Genomic DNA, 17694 nt, shown 5'->3' with positions numbered 1-17694 from the left:
CTTTTGTGGACACACTAGAGCTGATTGTCACTGAAAGCCTCCTCAAAGAAGTTGAATTAATCTGATATATCAACGTGGCCAATGCAGATAAGCCTTGTGGAGCATTTTCAAGCTGTACCAGGATCTGTCAAAAAGAGTAATGAACATCAAATTTCCAAAAGCACACATTTTGGAGGAAGGGAGGAGTAAGATAAATGACACACACAAACTTCACTAATTTGCATGCTGGGTAACACAAGGCTGCAAATGTGAAATTAAACTGGGTTGGCAGAAGCAAACTTGAAGACAATAACGGAAAATGCTGAAAGTGCTTTGACTGACAACTCCAGAAGCAGATGGCAAAGAAGGGGAAGTGATGTATGGGAGCAGTGGTGTGACATTTGTGCTCCTTCAGATGTATCCAGCTCAATAATAATAATAATCTTGCCGTGAGTGAAATTCTATTCCCTGTCACATCCAGGCACGGAGCAGCACATTGAAGATCACTTGGTAGTAAACTCATCATAAAACTGAAGAATTGCAAAGGCCTCAGACTGTGGCTACTGCAGAAGATTACAAAGTGAGCAAACAGCCTTGCTCTGCGCTTGCAGCAAACACCGGAGGTTTCCAGGGAAGGTTTTTACCACTGCTGGGAAAGATTTTGCATCTTATTCTTGTTTAAGATCATCTTTTCACAGTGCTAAGACTCAGCTGAGTTTTGGGTGCTAGTGATACATGAGTGGAAACATGAGATAGTCAGAGTAGCTGTTTTTATCAAAAAAGTGGAAGTGATGAATTCCCACTGATAACAAAGGCACTATTTTGCTGTCTCCGTGTGAAGTCAGAGAAGCAAACAGAGGAGGGTTATGTACACGGAGGTGTAAAAAGGAAAAAAGCCTACCCTGAAATTAAGAGGAAGAAAGAGGAAGAAGGGGTATACCCAGAGCCAAGGAAAAAAGGGAATTGCAAGGTATTAGAGGAAAGTTAGCATTGCACTCCCAACAGGCTCCGACTCAGAGGTTGTGTCCTGACCTCCCCTGGCGTCAAATGTCAGGCCAGACTGGCCTTTGCAATATTCTAATGAGCCTTTGTGACATTAAAGGATGGCAGAAAGGCTGGAAAGCACTTAACAAATTAACACAGGAGGCACCGTGTGCCCACAGAGTGCTGGCCCTGAAGCATTTCTGGGACACTTTTACTGCAGTTTCCTCTGTTGTACCACACATCTTTCAGCTCCTGCCCACAGCTGCCTCCTCCATGATGGGCCTTAGGAGTGGTTATGTGATTTATGACAGATACACATATTCAGCTGTAAAGATTTGTTCAATTTTTATTCTTTGTGCATCTCATGACCCCCTAAACTTCCAGGTTCTAGCTGAACTTGGAGCAGGGAATATCAGAAATCTCAAAAGGGTTTTTAATCTCAAGATTTCTAGTCCAAAGCATTTAGTTTTGTACCAGATTAACATCCATAGTAAGCCTTTGGTAAGTCACCCCAACCAACTGTGCCTACCAGCTTCTTGGACTGTTCTGCTGATCTAGGATACTCTTTATAAAGAATTTTAGGGGAACCTTCATAGGTGTTGCACGGAGCAATTCACAGACTTGGAGCTGAAGGAAAAGAAATTGCATCCTCTGCAAGATGTGCTGCTGTTTCTCTCTTTGGAATTAGGGAACAAGGTATGAGAATAGGTAACTTGTTTACAAGCTTTTCTTCCCTTTCAACTCTCTGAGCAATTTATGTCACCTTTCTTCATGGGCAATGCTGAGACAGACTTGCCAGCTCGAGTTGAAAGATAAAATAAAACAGATGAAGGAGGTGGAGGGGGGAAAGTGTTCCAGTTTTTTTCAGTTCTGTACAATGATATAAAAAGTGGGTTATGAACTAAAATATTGAATCACAATTCTTCAGGCAGTTTTATACTTAAATCACAGACTTGTCAGGTGTGTTTTTGATACAGTTTAATTAATGCTTCCCTTATGTTGTTTGATTTTGATGTGTGTGTGATAGATTCACACAACCTCAGGTGATCAAAAAGAGGCATTTGTCAGTGTCAGAGTCTGTGTTAAAGTCTCAGTTGCGCACCCTGGATGAGGAAGGTGGGGATGGGTTATTAGGGGAATGTGAATCAGCTATTAAGAAATCACCTACAGTAAATGAAGCCAATCCTGTTTTAATTAGGCTGCACGGAGAACCGGGATCAAGTGAGTTTGGCAACTTAAGTCAAACTGAGCGTGACACGCCCCGGAACGTGACAGAGGGCTGTTCACAGCCTGTAGGTTTGCATTTGTTACTGAGGTTTTGCTCACTCTTCCAGTGCAAAATCCTCATTTGCAGCAATCAGCAGCTGAAGGTCCTTGTTTTTAGTGAGGCAACATTTGCAAACACCTTTATTATTTGAGACAATCCAATAGGAAGGAAAGGAGACAGTGCATGTAATTGTTCTCATTGGGCTGGTGGTGGGATCATGCAGAAGAAGTTAGGAAGGAAGCTCAGAAGTCTTTTAGTTGGGATTTGCTCACAGATGGAACTGGCAGTGACAGCAGACCAGGGATCAGCTTCAGCCAGCAATGACTCTTTTTCTCCTGTTTCCCTGGGTAACCTCCTTAATCACTGAGGATGTACAGCGATGTGTCACCTTCCGCTCCCGGCTCGCTCCAAGTACCTTGTGATGTTTCAAGCATCCTCATTGCTCTTAATTTCCCTAAGTGTTAAGAAAAGTAATACCTGGTATCTGTAAGGTAGTGCTTGATGGGATAAAGTACTTTGATAAGCTCTTAATTATAAGGATTCTTGTAATTTGTTGACTTCCCTTCCCAGCAATAGTGGGATGTTTTTAGCACAAGGCCTTCTCAGCGGTGTCATTTGACATAATTCTGCTGATTTCATTAACTTTCACTGATTTTTTTGCAAGTCGATCACAATGATTGATTGACTGGGAAAATAGGTTTTATCATCCTTAGTCTCCAAATTGAATAGTTGTAGCAGTTGGATTACGTTAATCCTGGAGTATCCGCCACTGGCTGATTTCCATTGCTGAGCAGAGCCACCCCCGCCTTGTCCCCCCTCAAATTAGGGGATTAAACCAAGAGGTGCTTAAGCTTAGCACTCATTTGACACGTGGTTATGCAAATTGTGAAGGAAACCAGGAGATTCTTGAAACTTAACTTCAGTATTGGGCATCTTCAACAAAAATAGCAACAGACAGTGAAACTAGGGCCCAGTTGCAGGAAATAGGAGAGATCTGTGTAGCCCCACAAGCAGGTGGAGGGAAACAGATATGTTTTAAACAGGCAGGAGGCAGTAGCTTGTGTGATGTATACAGATATTAAATAAACTATATCATTTGCACACAGACATAGATGGAACAAAATGCCTGGGTCGTCTACCACAGGCTACAAGGGAGACTCAGTGTGGGACTAAATAATGAATAAAATATCATCGCAATGATAATGTTATATTGTAAATAATTCCATTTGTTTACCCTACCGTGGCATTGAAGTTCATCTCCCTTGGAGACTTCTCTGACTTTTGATGCTGTTTTGCTTTGCATATGCTTGATTCCCCCACCCTGCTTTCCAAAGAACCGTCATAAAGGTTCAGGAACCGACAGGACTAAGTGAATAATTTACAGAAAATAATTCTATGGCTGAATTTAGCATCTTCATTTCTGTAAAACAGCCCTACACACATTATGTGTGTTTTGCACTAATTTATTGTTAAATCAGTTTTAAGCATCAATTCCCCTCAAGCCACCATCCTTCTATTTTTATGAATAGAATATAAACTCTAGCCTGGAAAGAGCTGGTTTTAGAAATTGGTTTATTTGTGACTGGAGAAATGTGAATTATTTTTTTTCCTTGGTGGCTACAGTATTCCTACTGGTATAAATAGGTCCAGACATAACATTAGGCAATGTGAATCTCATTTTTAAGGTAATTTTTAAAATTTATTTAAACTATTGAAGTTTGATCTCTCAAATGCTTTAGAAAGGGCACAAGGCAGTCACAAGAGATGTTCTGTTTTTTCCACTCAAGAAATCATATGAAGGAATATATTTTAAAGGAAGAAACAATGCAGTTACTATTAATATTTTTTACTCGACTTTTGCCTTGGAAAGTGTATTTTTTGGAGGTGAGTGCTGCTTAGAAATACTAAGTTATTCTTTCAGTGGATGAACGGTGTGTGTATATTGTAGATGTAGATCCAGATTAATATTTACCCCTGAATATTAATCCAAAGATTGGAATTTAGGATATGTGGTGGATTCTCCAGTGATGTAATGCACTTTATTGGGAAGTATCTCAGAAATCCCTTTTAACTCACTCTATGTATCTCTGGATGTGTCTGTATGTATCTGAAAAATGCAAAGTCAAGCCACACTACCTGATCTACTTCCAGACAGTGCCACTGGTCAAACAGCAGCTGTCCCACTTCAACTGTCTGGCAACAGGGGCCAGAAAATTACCAGGGGTAATGACACCTGTATTAAGCTCCATGACATCCATGGATGGGAATTGCTAAAGTAAAAGTGTTGCAGTATAAAATTCAGAACACTTATCTCTGCACAGAGACCTGTGGTATTTTTTGGCATGCATTTGATTAAGTAACTCTGTCATGACTAAAACAGAGACCTGAGGTTTCTTTTTCTTTTTTATTTTTTTTCAGGTGCCATCAGAAGATGTATCTCCCACCTGAGAAAGCCAGGAGTTTCCTGAAATCATAAAAAAGAAGGAAGAGGTCCCCAAGCTGCAAAGAAGAATGACGACAAGACAAATCAAAGTACTTTTCTGGGCAGAGAACAAAGTTTATGAGCTCTTTGCATTGATTCTCATCTGGAACTTCTGTGTTTGGAAGTTTTGAAGGTTTGAGGACGAACTGAAGTACGTCAGTTAAGGTGGGTTTGGTTTCCTCATGGGAATTTTGGACTGAGTAGTTGCTATGACCTGAGGCATTCTCAGGCACCTGACAGGGCTTTGACCAACCTGAATCTAGTGAGTGGCATCCCTGCCCATGGCAGGGGCTTGGAATGAGATGATCTTTAAGGTCCCTTCCAACCCAAACCATTCTCTGATTCTATGACTCTATAAGGCAGTGTACTGACTGCAGCTCAGATATGAGGCCTTTGGAATTCCTGGCTCTGGAGCCCTTTCCATTGCACCGCAGGGGTGTTTTGTTTCCAAACCCATAATGATGAGACCTGTGTAAAGAACTGCTAATTTGCTCTGCTTTGAGTACACAAGCTGAGGTCTCCACATGCAGGGAGACCTCAATATCAATGTCAAGATGTGAAGGTAGAAGTAGTTTTTTGTTAATGTTTCATTCCTGTATGAAACTTTTTGAGTAACAATTAAATGAGAGCTCTGGGATGAGCTGAATAATGGTGAAACAAAAGTCCCCTCAGCGTGCTCCCTGCTTCCCTGTTGTCTCAGAGCAGCGTCTGCTGTAGCTGCTGGGTAGTGTGGCAGGGAAATCTCCTCATTTCCATTTCAAACTCTGCCTCTTCTGAGACGAGTATAATCAGTCCCTCACTGCAGTTGTGCACTGCAGCATCTTCGCTCCCGTTCCCTCTCCCGGGGCTTGCTCCTGTGCTTGCCCAGCTGTTTGTGGCACTCTGCTTCCCAGCTGACTCCGAGGCACTGGAACTCCGACAGCTCTGTGGGAGCGCTCCAGCACGCTCTTATTCAGAGGCACTTGTGTGGCTTTTCTGCTCAAACATCTGCGTTTAAGGAATGGAAATGAATATCCCTTGCATATAGATCTCTTTCAGTGTGTCTCTTTGTGAGGAGGAGTTTGCAGAGAAGCATTTGTGCATCGATGCTCTGGGTACAGACACACATCGTTATGCCCTTTCTGTGCAAGTCGAGGGTGTTCCCAAAGCTCAGGGTGTTAATCATACCAACAGCAAGCTCTTCAACCCAACCAAGCAGCCTGCCTGTCTTTAGCAAGTATCTTTGCTAAACACAGGGAGGAATCTGTACTGGAGTTGTAACTAACCCCCATCTTTCACATCCTGCTTGGTACCCGAACAGCAAGCCCACAACTGTGGCTTTATCCAATCAATATGTGAACCTGGCAGATTTTCTTCCAAACTCCTCCCTCCAAAACCAGGCAAGAAGACACTAGGAAGAAAACTGCTGGGGCCTCGAAGTCAGACACACCATAATTTAACAGCAGAAGGATGCAGGGCTTGAGATTTGACCTATATTTTTGCCAAGAGTTGTATTCCTCACAGAGAAGTGGTGGGTGGAAGCAGATTGGACTGACAGACTGCACGTTCAGTGCTGTTTTTAAGTCTGGTTCCTCCTCCCATCCTCTCCAAAACCACATGAAAGAGATAGAATGGAAGGAACTCAACATAAGAAGTGCAATAAGGGTGCATCTCAATCACATAATCAATAGGGTGTTTGACAGCTTTATTCATCTTTTATCAGCCATGATTTAAGGATAACAAAATGTCCGAGACAGTCATTGCCAAACAGCCCCAGGTTTGCATCGAAGAAGCCCATTAAGCAGGAAGAGCTGTTACTCCTGTAATAAATATGTGACACAGGAGAGCAGGTAAGAGATTGGGGCCAGGGAAAGTGGTTTAGTCAAACGTGTCAGGTCACACTGACAAAGGGTTAACACCCTGTCACATGGCACATGCCTGTAGTCACCAATTTTCACAACTATCAACACCCCCAGCAAGGCTCCCTTTCCCATGAGGTACAGTAACCACAGATGCCCTAATGATCTTTCATATGAAGGAACATGTAAAGCTGCTTAAGTCTCATTCTCTAGCTATTACAAGCTTGATCTCCTAGAATTAGACAAACTTTAATCGCTGTCTCACTGTTGTGGTTTGCGAGCTCACACATGAATTTATTCCTCACTGGGGATTAATTTTGCTGTTTGGTGACATCCCATTGAAGGAGCGGACAAGAAGAGCAAGAAATATATCTGTGCACAGACAGTGCTTCTCCTCCCTGAGCACTGCCCAGTAGGCCAGTCCCTATCAACAGAGCTGAGTCAGGCCAGAGTTTCCCAGAGAAACACTCAACATCCACCTGTGGGCAGCAAGGGAAGTTGGATCTACTGTGGCTACAAGCTGTCACTCATAAGTATTTCTGCCTTCAAAGTCCATTTCCAAGCAGCAAGAGCAGACACCTTCCTGCACAGGGGAGACAGCAGCCAGGAAGGGAACCTCCTGTGGGACAACCAGGCAGAATACCAAGGAAAAGAAGTCATCATGGGAAGGAAGGGCGATGCCACATCCCACTGGGCCCAGAACGCCTCTTGGGGTCCACACTGGATCTGAGCGACCAACCTCTGCTGCCCAACCGCACGTGAATCTTCCCAGCTGCTGCCTGTTGCCTGCTCACGGCTAGAGAGGGATGGTGCTGGGCGAGGGCTCGGGGGTCCCACGCCCCACAGGCAGCTCTTGGCTGCAGCCCTCTTTGCCGCGGAGCCGGGAGTGATGGCCAGCGCAGCCCCACTACCACCCACCCTGCACTGGGAGGACTTTCTTCAGCCGTCTCCCGAAGGAAGGAAGGGCAGAAGGAAGAGCCGGCAGCCGGGAGCGGTGAGAGGAGCCTTGAGAGAGGTGCTGCAGGGGGCCGGTGGGGTCTGGGGAGAGCGCGGGCGGTCAGCGGGTTGGGAGCCACGTCCCCGAGCACGGAGCGAGAGGAGGAGGAAGGAGGGACACAGAGGGAGTCCGGGACCGGCGCTGCCGCCCGGGGGAAGCCGGATTGCCGGAGGGGGGGTCCCCGGCGGGCACCGCCCCCTGCCCGCGGGCCGGGCGGGGCGGGGGGGCTCCCGCTCCCCGCGATTGGGGGGATGCGGTAGCTGCAGGGGACCGGCGCTGCCGCCGCGGGCCCGGAACCGCCTCCGCCCGCGTAGGCTCCGCGCCAGCAGCGCGGCGCAGCCAGCCAGGGAGAGGGGCGCTCAGCCCGCCCGCCGTCTCGGGAGCAGCAGCAGCAGCAGGAGGAGGATGAGGATGAGGATGAGGATGAGCGGGGCGCTGCGGGGAGCGGCGCCGGCTGCAGGTAGGAGGAGGCGGCGGGATCCGCGGGATGCGCGGGGGGAGCCGCCCGCCCTCCGCCACCGCCGTGCGCGGAGCGGGTCCCGGCAGCGCCCCGCGGAGCCGAGCGGAGTTGGGCGCAAAGTTTGTCCGCCGGGAGGGAGGCGCTGGCGCGGCGGAGCCGGCGAGGAGGCGGGGAGGGATGCCCGGGCTGCGCGGGGCCGCCTCGCTGCCGGCCGGGACGGGCGGGCGGGGATGCGAGCGGCAGGAACCGCGGTGCGGGGCCGTGCGGGAGGATTTAACACTTCCAGAGCCGAGCACAGCCAACTTAGAGCCGTACTGAACATCTCCGTGCTGCGAATGAACGTGAGACACCGCTTCCTTTCTTATTTGTATGTGTGTGTGTGACTCGATCAGGGTTTTCTCGCCATCCTCTCTGCCAGCCGGGAAGGAGCAACTTGAACCAGTTGCCCCTTCTTGGTTTAATATTTGCAGCCAGAATAAATATTTTGTTGCCCTTCTGCCTTTTTCTTAACGCCTTCTTGTAGTGGAGATGATTAATCAGTGAGGTTAGTGGCCAATTAGGCATAACCTTGTAGGAAAATAATTATGCCAGGATATATGGGTTTGACTAGTGATGTGTTACGGAATACACCCAGATCTTGGTAGCTGTTTCCCCATGTGTGCAAATTCAAGGTGTTCTCGATTTTGAGTGGAAAATCAAAGTGTAATGACAAATATGTTTTTACTTTCAGTGGAAGACTATTATTTTCTTTACCAGTGAAATGTATAGCAGCTTTAAAGTAATATGTGTGTGTGTGTGGATATAGAGAGGGGCTCTTTTTTTCCTGGTCAGTGAAAAATGTTTTTCTCCCTTTTAAAATATGGTCTTTCTGGTGCTGCTGGTTGCTTTTGACTGTTTGGTTTGCAGAAATGAATTTCATTTTGGTGCCCTCGGAGTCTCGTGAGAAGAAGTGCACCGCTGTGCCTTGTGAGGCTGGTCGTTTTAACTGATCTTGTTAAATAATGCTATTATTAAATGATGGCAAATTGAAGCAAATGTGTTTTTCATTGCCCACAAGTTGTGTTTCTGAGCTAAATTTCTTTTTATGGCTGGAGAGGCTCTTGCACTGCAGTATTACAATACAGCCATATTAAAAAGGTCCTTGGAGCAAATAACCCTCTAATGCTGCAGCTACATTTTCAGTAGACTTCAGTAGTTCTTTGGGAAGTAATTATGTTGGAATAAAGGAATCTGGGCTGAATTGATTGTGCTTTTTAAATTGTGATATTAAACTGCTTGTAGATATTCATATAGGTGATAAATCTAAACACAAAATCTAAAGAAGCAAAGCTCCAAACCCAAGGCTTTATTTTTAATGCAATAATTTGTTTGTTTGGTTTGGTTTTTTCCCCAACAGGTTTTTCTGGTTTTGGTGTGTGGTTTGTTTTTTTTTTTTTTTACTTCCTTCCTTCTTCCTTTAATTGACAGGGAGGTCTCCAGCTAGAATATCTTTCCTTAACCAAATACAGTGCAGTGGTACATGATACCATCACTCTCTTCCATGTATGATTCACTCTGTTTCTGATGTTGCAAGGAATGAAGGCAAGGAAAACTAGAGATAAAAGGGAAGGAAGATTCCTGAGGCTGATAATGTTGACAAATTACAAGATTAAGGTTTATTCTGAGGAACCCCACCAGGTTCTACATGGTTTCTTTGGGATGTAGTGCTGAAAGTGTAGGTCAGAGCATCTCCTTCAGTGATCCTGGTGTGTACTTGGGAGGTGTGAAAAGCAGACATGGAACTAAGCTGCTTACCTCCTAATGTCAATATTTGGTACTAAAAATTTAATTTTGAGTAGAAGACAAGCAGGTTGGTTACTTCTCTCTAACTGCAGCTCTTCATTACTGGTTTTTGTTTGCTCTAGTAAACAAACACATAGCTCTTAAAATTGAATTAAATGTATAAACTGCTTGAACCAGAGCCGGGAGAGAGAATAATTGTGTTTGTTTTAAATAATAAATAAAAAATTAAGCTATCACTCCACTGACTGGCTGATTACAGTCTTGGCCTGATCACTCAAGCAGTGCTCCAAGCAACTCTCCAAGCAAGCTCTCCATTTCCAGCACCCTTTTCCTGGATTGGAGGCTGGAAGTACTCGGGGTGACTTGTGGGCTGACGCCTGTTTGACTGACAGACACATTGCAAAGTGGCACCCAGTGCTCTGTGATTTTTGCTTCTGCAATGATTTCCTCCAGAAAGCTGACAGAGAATTAAAATGTTTACAGCCAGGTCTTGGAAGGGTTCTTTAAGACGCAGAGAGAAGGGTAGAGAAATCCACCCAATTTTAGATCTCCCTAATCCCAAGCTTCTGTTACTGTGCTGAGGCTAATTTTTTATTGATTGTTGTGACTCTTTCAGAAATGCAAACATTGCCACTCTTTGTAGTCTTACAAAGAAATTAAAGTGTGGAGGAAGCAGTGACCGAAGGAGATGTCCTACTACAGTCTTTTTTTCAGGTTGTTCATGAAGCTGAAGCCATTGATGAAGCATTTGTATGCTTCGAAATTAGATTTCAGTGAGAGGACTAAGCTTTCCATCCTATGCTTGCTGTAAGTGCCAGGTTATCTGGAACACTACTTATTGTAAAGATGCAACATCAGTGTTCCCCTGGTCAAGCTCATTTCTCCACTGGAGCAAAACCCATGGGAACAGAGGTGTAAATGGTGGAGGATGGGAATCATTTCCCGTGTGGATGTCAGGCACTGTGCGCAAAAGGAGCTGGGCTGGAGTCAAGCCTGGTACCTGGAATGGCAGTACATGAGCAGCAGGGAATGTGAGTCAGTCACTTCTGAAGATCAGCTCTCCCCTTACTGAACTTGTGTGTGTGCTGCAGATCAGGAACATGGTTTGTGCTTCTCTAACCATCTGACTCTGTCATAAAATCCCTTTGCAGACCCATCTGTGCTCATCAGATGAGCCAAAGTCATGCTTGTGCCTGGTATTCACGGTCTGGTACCAATCTTTAATTTTACCACTCAGTTCCATACCCAAGCACTAGGAGTGTTTGCTGCTGAAGCAGGATGCTGTTGAAGGTCTTCCATCACCCCATTCCATACTGTGTGTAGGGAAGTAAGCATGATATTGCAGCCAGCCCAGCCCTGGCAGATAGGGATGCTTTCACACTGGCACCTGTTTATGAGGGGCAAAGGAGGAGAGTTATGATACTGAGGAAGTACCAAAATGGGTGTATTCCCTGTGCTCCCCATTTATCAGCCTATAACTCCTCTCTCGGATCTTAAAGGATGCCCTTCTGCTATCAGAACTCTAAAGAAGGAAGCAAGTGGCACGTTTGTGATTTTATGCTTTACCAGAGATGCAAAAGCAGGCTGGAAGTGAAAACAAGCTGATATTAACTGCTGCTAAGAGCTCTTGGAAGAGGGAATGAGAAGTATTCTTTTGAGTAACCTGGATAGCAGGTGGAAATGACCCTATACACAGTGTCTATAAAACAGCATGTTGAATAAAATGGTCCTATTACAGGAAGTGCAGAGGGCAAAAAACCTAAGCAGTCTTGACAATCGTTTTGGGATTGTTCTGCAAGAAAATCAAAGGCTTGTCAGTTTTTGCTTTTATGCACATAAATCACCTTGTGCTCCTCCTGTTTCAAAAAATGCACTGGGTCACGACTTTTCAGTTTGCCTCCACAATATTGTGAGTACTTACAGTAGAACACACCTAACAAACAACAGGAGATTCCTATTTCACAGCACTTTCATTTTTCATCAGTATGCCTAGTTAAAGAACCTCCAACTTCCCTTTAAAATAGCATGAAGATTGTGCAAGCCAGTTGAAAGTGAGGAGAATACATTCCGATATTCCTCTTTTATATCCACAGATTGATGCATTCAACAGCCAACTCCTTTGATTCTTCCAACATTTAAACATGAGTGACTTAGTGGAGAAACACTGTATGAATATTTACTCCTGTTTTAATGAAGCAGAGCTCTATTGAAGTCAAAGCAACTGCAGCTGTTTCCTTAGGCTGAGGATAAGGCCCAGCAAAGGACGTTTCTAATTGGCAGGAGGCTGGTTTGGTACCATTCCTTGCAGGGCAATATTTTAGAGAAAAAAATAAATCTGCCTAACATCAGAGGGATTTCTCATTTGAAAAGTTAAATGCTCCTCAGTGAGAGGTGAGGGTATTACTCCGGCTCAGAGAGTGTTTTGCCTGACTAATATATCCAAAATGTATGTTGGGATTGCCCAGCACTGATAATTCACGCACCTCTGGAGTGGAATACAGCAGCCATTCTGGGATGGAAACATTATGCAGGAGGGGTTTGGGGAAGAGAAATGAAGAAAAATTAATCCAATTGAAACTGCAATGGGGATTTAGGAAGCAGAATGCAATTATCCGAGTTGGATATTGGCCAGGATGTGTTAGTTAACATTTTTACTCTTGCAGGAATTATCATGGGATCTTTTAATGACGACGAATGGTCAGGGCTGTGTTTTACATCTCATTTGAAAGCCTGAGCTTTCATTTCTCATGAGGATGAAGTGAATGCTTTGGTTTCCTTCAGGATGAGTTGCTTTAGTCAATCTGCTTTCCTCCCCCAGGCTCAAGGCTCTCTGGGAACACCTGCCTTGCAATTCCACATATCCCAGGGTTTTCCTCACCCTGAGCTGCTAAGTTGAAAGGAAATCCAGACACTCAGCACCGCACATCAAAGCCCAGTTCCAATTTAGATGGTCTTCAAATGGAGAAGTTCCACCTACAGTTTGGGCTGGCCATGGCATAGAACCTCAGAATGGTTTGGGTTGGAAGGGGCCTTAAAGATCACCTGGTTCCAATCCCACTGCCATGGGCATATTTCCCTCCTTCCCTAAGCAGTACTGTGCTGTTTTTCTTCCCTGTTTTATGAGGACTAATGGATGGAAGGATCATCTGTCAGCAGTAAACAGATGATAAAACTTCCTGGAACTGGTGTTTCTGGAGAAGGGAGTTGATACATGAAATACTTTCTTCTCTATATTCCCAGTTTTCCTCTGTAGCAATCTGAACTTGAATCTTTTCTGAAACAAACTAACAAACAAGCACTTCTTCACTGTAAAAAGCCATTGTCTGTTTACAAATGTGGTTTTATATCAGTGCTTTTGGTATTCAGGCAAGGAAAGCCATGGGATGGCAGTGTGCTTCTCCAGGGGAAAAGAGGCTTCAGGTTCTTTTGGAGGTTTAGGGATGGTGTGTTTATTGTGGTTCAGTCAAATATGGTTGTGGGAACTTGGAGGATTGCTCTGTGTCTGCTGAGTTACCTTTTAATCTGTTGATCTGAGTGCTTGCAGACTATCTTAGAGGTCATGAAGCAGTAGCAGGTGCCAGGAGACAAAATTAGATATGCATTCAGACTTCACCCTTTAATTTTATTAACAAAAAGGGTGACATAGTAGTAGCTACTTTATTTTTCCTTTCCTACTGGAAGATCTGTCCCGAGATTTTGGTTCCCTGCAAGCTCAAACATAAGTAGACTGTGCTTCTAACCCACATATGCCACTGATACACATGTGCAACACAGATAATTAAAAGATAACAGGGTCAATACTCTCCTTGTAGCAAAGATTTTTGCTATTGATATAGGAATTTCCCCCAAAACTCTCATGGTAACATCAATGTCATTAATTTAAAATGCCGTTTCAAAATCACTCAAAATATACATAATGTATAAAGTGATGCATTTTGTATTCAGGGACTTTCTTTCTGTGTTTTCATGTATTTGTGGACAGTTTGGATTGTTGTGTGGTCTATGGGAGGATGGGTAAAGCCAATATCTGCATCCATGTGTCCTGAATTTCTGGTTAAAAGTAAAGAACTGACCACTCCAACCTGTAACATGGTGTGATGGTGCTGTTTGTATAGAATTTGTGGGTGTCACAGGGGCAGCTGTGAGTGCTGGGTAGAGTCTCATCATTCTCTTACTGTTAGATCTGCCTCAACATACAGGTGGGTTTTAATTATGCTCATCTCCTCTTAGGATGTGAATCAAAATCCCAACTCCGAGCTTCCTAAGGTGTTCAGAATATGTGGAATATAATGCTAAGGGTCAAAAGGAATCATCATTGCCATCCAAAAGCCTCAGCAGAAACTGCTCTTCCTCATCTTTGTAAAATAACAATGGTTTCGGTCCAAGGCTTCTTAGATGTGTAAGGCTGGATTTTGTCCCTCATAAATAAAGTGAATGGGCTTAGGGACTTCCCATGTAAATAAAGTGCCCATTCCATCTGCCTCCGTGTGGCTTGACCCACAAAACAACAACAAATACTTCCACTGCTTGAAAGAATTTGATGAATATATTATGCTGGCCAGGTGTAAAGCTGTGATCTGTGACATTTCATGCCTCAGGAGGGCATTGTGCTATCATGTGGCACAGTGGGCTGCATTAATAGAGTCTTTGGGGATAAAGAGAGAGAGAATATGGACAGAAGCTGTTGTTAGGCAAAATAAATTATAGAGTAGTTCATCCAGTGTGAGAAGGATTGGGAGTGATGTAGTTTCAAACATCATTTTTTTCAGTAATTGTGCTGTTTGAATTGTGACCTACTTTAATAACATTCTATCGTTTTTAATATTTCTTTATTCATTACATTTTATACACACTCAGGTGGTTTACTGCAAACTGTGTGGAAATTACAACGAAGGTCAAGTGCTCTTTGTGAGGATAACTTATTACGGAAAATATTAACTGTTGTCATTACTGTTTTCCAACATGAAATTTTATTTGTCTGGTGAATGAAGAGATGATGTTGGGCTTGTGTTAAAGTCTGTGATTACTGTCAGTAGACCAAAGTCCCTCCAGTCACAGAGGTCTGAGATGTACATGATCACTGAACAAGTCTCACTTTCAATTGATTTATTTTTCCCTGCACTGCTAAGCTGGTACAGGCCCTTATCAGAAACATCTCTCAGATTAGGACTGGTTTATATAGATTTAATGTTTAAATGCCTTCAGTAAGCTGAGGCTAAAATGAGAATTGCAACTTTGGTACTGGGATAACCATGCTTACACTTGGCTTTGCAGCCTTTCAAATGAGCTTAAATTCATGCTTTAAATTATATTAGTTCAGTATTTTTCATGTGGAAAAGGCTTTGGTCCACAGGAGGTCTGTGTAGAGTTGGAGCAGAGCCTTAGTTAGGGTTGAGAGCAGCTCTCTGTGCCTCATGCTGGTGTCAATTAAATCACAAGTGCTCCATAGTGGTTTTCCATACAAACAAATTTCCAACAGTGGCCCTGTGGTTAGCGGACATGTAATTGTGGATTGTATGTGAGAGTTTGGAAAAATACATCCTGGGATCAGGACATACCTTCTCAAATCATAATTCTGCTTTGGTAGAGCATATTTAGGACTTGGCTTAGAGCTGTGGAAATCCATAGTGTTGGGAAAAAAAAAGGAAAGCCTTGCAGCATCCCTGCTATCTTTACAAAGCCTAACAGCCATGTTGGATACTAATGCATCATTTTATGCACATTTTTGAAAGAGAATAATTTTATGTAAAGATCAGCTGTTCATAGTGTCTAACATGTTTCAGTTTTTATTATGCATATTTGAGGAATCAAGTCTAGAAAGTGTAGAAAGAAAACAGAAGGGTTGCAGTGAATATTCACCCCTGTGGCTGTTGCCAGGTCAGGGATTGAAGCATTACCAGCTTTCTCATTGCATTATCAAGTTTCTCCCCTGCTGGTTTGATATGGTGGACCTGAAGGTTTCCTGATCCAAAGCCAGAGAGTTCTCAATATAGAAGTCATGGATATCTAATTTTCCTGCTGAACTACATAATTTGAATTCTGTATAGTCATGTCTTCCAAGTATAATCTGGAAGAAAACTGGATTAATTAGGTAAGTATCCTGCTTGTAAAGATTCTGGACTACTCGGTTTAGGTTTGGATTAGGCAAGTAGGTTAGGAAGGCAAGAACTGGTTTATAATGGCCAGTCTTCGCGAGCGAAGATCCGGGGAAGGTCTTTCCACCTTCCAGCCTGCGCATTGGATTTTTTAGGTGAGACCCAGTGTGCGCGGAACTGAGCCCACCCTTTAATCCTAAGGTTCATCTGCCGGGGCCAAGCGAGCTTGGACGGTGGCAGCGAGGTCCTTAGGACGTAGGTGGGTTGCCTTTAAGGGCTAACGAGCCCCACCTGCCCGGGAGTGGCCCCGACCGGGAATCGAACCCGGGTCTCCGTGGTGATAGCGCCGCGCCTTTACCACTAGACCACCAGGGGCTGCCACTGGTTTATAGATACAAAAATAAGAGATTGTTACCTGAGTGTCTGCTTGCTGAGTGTTGAAGAGCTACATTGGACAAAGCTTCCATGTCACTCCAGCATAAGAGAGGTAGTGGAACAGGAGAAGGTGAGCTCAGCGGAAAAAGCACTTCTGCTAAAGACTGATTGAAACCACGTGGAGAGCTGAATAAGGAATTGTCTTTTCCATTTAATTAAGTGAAGGATGTCATACAAAACAAACAGGCAGCAGGCACAGCAACAGCTTCACACAGGTGCCTTGGGATGCTGAGGGTCCTAAAAGTTAACACAGACCGAACAATCTTTTGGAAAACTTTGTGGTGGGACTGAGGACCCAGACAAGGGGTGGTGCTGCCTCTGGTGCAGACGTGCCAGGCTCACAAATGCCTGGAGGCTGGAAATGTGTTGTGGTGAGTTATCACAAGATGTGTCTGCTCTCGGGGACTGCCAAGGAGTCAAGGTTACTGCACACAGGGCCAGCTGGTCTTTTACTGAGCCAGAAGGGCTTTCTAGCACAGAGGTAAGAACTCAGCCAAAAGCCAGCATAGTCCAGCATCTCCTCTCCCCTGCTGTCATCTGGGTTTCTCTTGAGTTAAAGCTATTTGAGGATGGGAGGTGGTAAAAGTTGTTTCTAAGAGATAGGCAGCGGTGCTGGAGAAAAGATGTTTTGTTCTAGCAAGGCACCCAGTGTGCAAAGGTGTAGAGAACTGAAGTAATCTGTTGTGTGGATGATTTTGCTGTATTTTTAACCAGTGACTGGTTTAAGCCTGTTATTTCACTTGGTGTTTGACAGTGGAATGATCTGTCTGCTGGAGCTGCTTGTTCTTATTCAATACTTATGTTGGATATATCTGCACCTGGCTCCACAGCTGTACAAAACTTGCAAAGGGAGCCAGCAGAATTTTAAATGCATGTATTTAAAAAAAAATAGTTTAGAAACCAATTTATTGCATATAGGTCATGGTTAAAGCTTTATTTCAAGCTCATGGATGGAGACTCCATTTTTATTTGAAGTGGAGAGTCTTGGGTAATTGCTTGACTTGAGGAATTAGGGCTTAAGAAGAATGCTAAATATCATGAGAGTTGTGATAAAATCTTAAGCACTGTCTGAGCCACTGAAGGGCTGTCAGATTGTAATTAGGTTTGATCATTATCAGCTTGAGTCAGATTTGCACACAGGTTACTGAGACATGGAATGCCAGTGCACCATTACCAGTTCCTTGAACAACTCAGTCCCCAGTGGAACCCTGCCTTGATGATGGTGATATGGACTGATGAGGCATTTTTCTTCTTTCTTTTGTATTTTTTTCTCTGTCCTTTACAGGTTACTATGAGCTCAAGTTATCTAGTCCCTAGTCACAGGAGACCAGGCATGTCTCCCCATGTGGAGGAATGATCTGGGCTGAACATCATT

General features: G+C 44.1%; 2 protein-coding genes across 10 annotated transcripts in view; both read left to right on the top strand.

Moving 5' to 3' along the window:
* OMA1 (OMA1 zinc metallopeptidase) overlaps positions 1–4797 on the top strand; it is a 99870-nt gene extending 95073 nt beyond the window's left edge. Inside the window, exon 9 of the mRNA XM_050307512.1 lies at positions 4649–4797. Within this exon, the coding sequence (XP_050163469.1) occupies positions 4649–4678 (30 nt within the window). The 3' untranslated portion in view covers positions 4679–4797. The remainder of the gene's footprint in view (positions 1–4648) is intronic.
* Positions 4755–17694, top strand: part of DAB1 (DAB adaptor protein 1) — a 433401-nt gene continuing 420461 nt past the window's right edge. For 3 of the 9 annotated variants that reach the window (XM_050307487.1, XM_050307506.1, XM_050307484.1), the window contains exon 1: positions 7882–8007. The gene's annotated coding sequence lies outside the window, so the exon portion shown is untranslated. Of the gene's footprint in view, positions 4878–7881; positions 8008–8239; positions 8349–17694 lie in introns of those variants that run through there. The other 6 variants (XM_050307494.1, XM_050307490.1, XM_050307501.1 and 3 more) reach the window with 3 other exon arrangements.

The sequence above is a fragment of the Myiozetetes cayanensis genome, unplaced genomic scaffold, assembly GCF_022539395.1.
Source record: "Myiozetetes cayanensis isolate MyiCay16 unplaced genomic scaffold, myiCay2020 scf12, whole genome shotgun sequence".
NCBI classification, from domain to species: Eukaryota; Metazoa; Chordata; class Aves; order Passeriformes; family Tyrannidae; genus Myiozetetes; species Myiozetetes cayanensis.
Note: the sequence above shows the minus strand (reverse complement) of the source record. Positions and strands in the feature narration are given on the sequence as shown.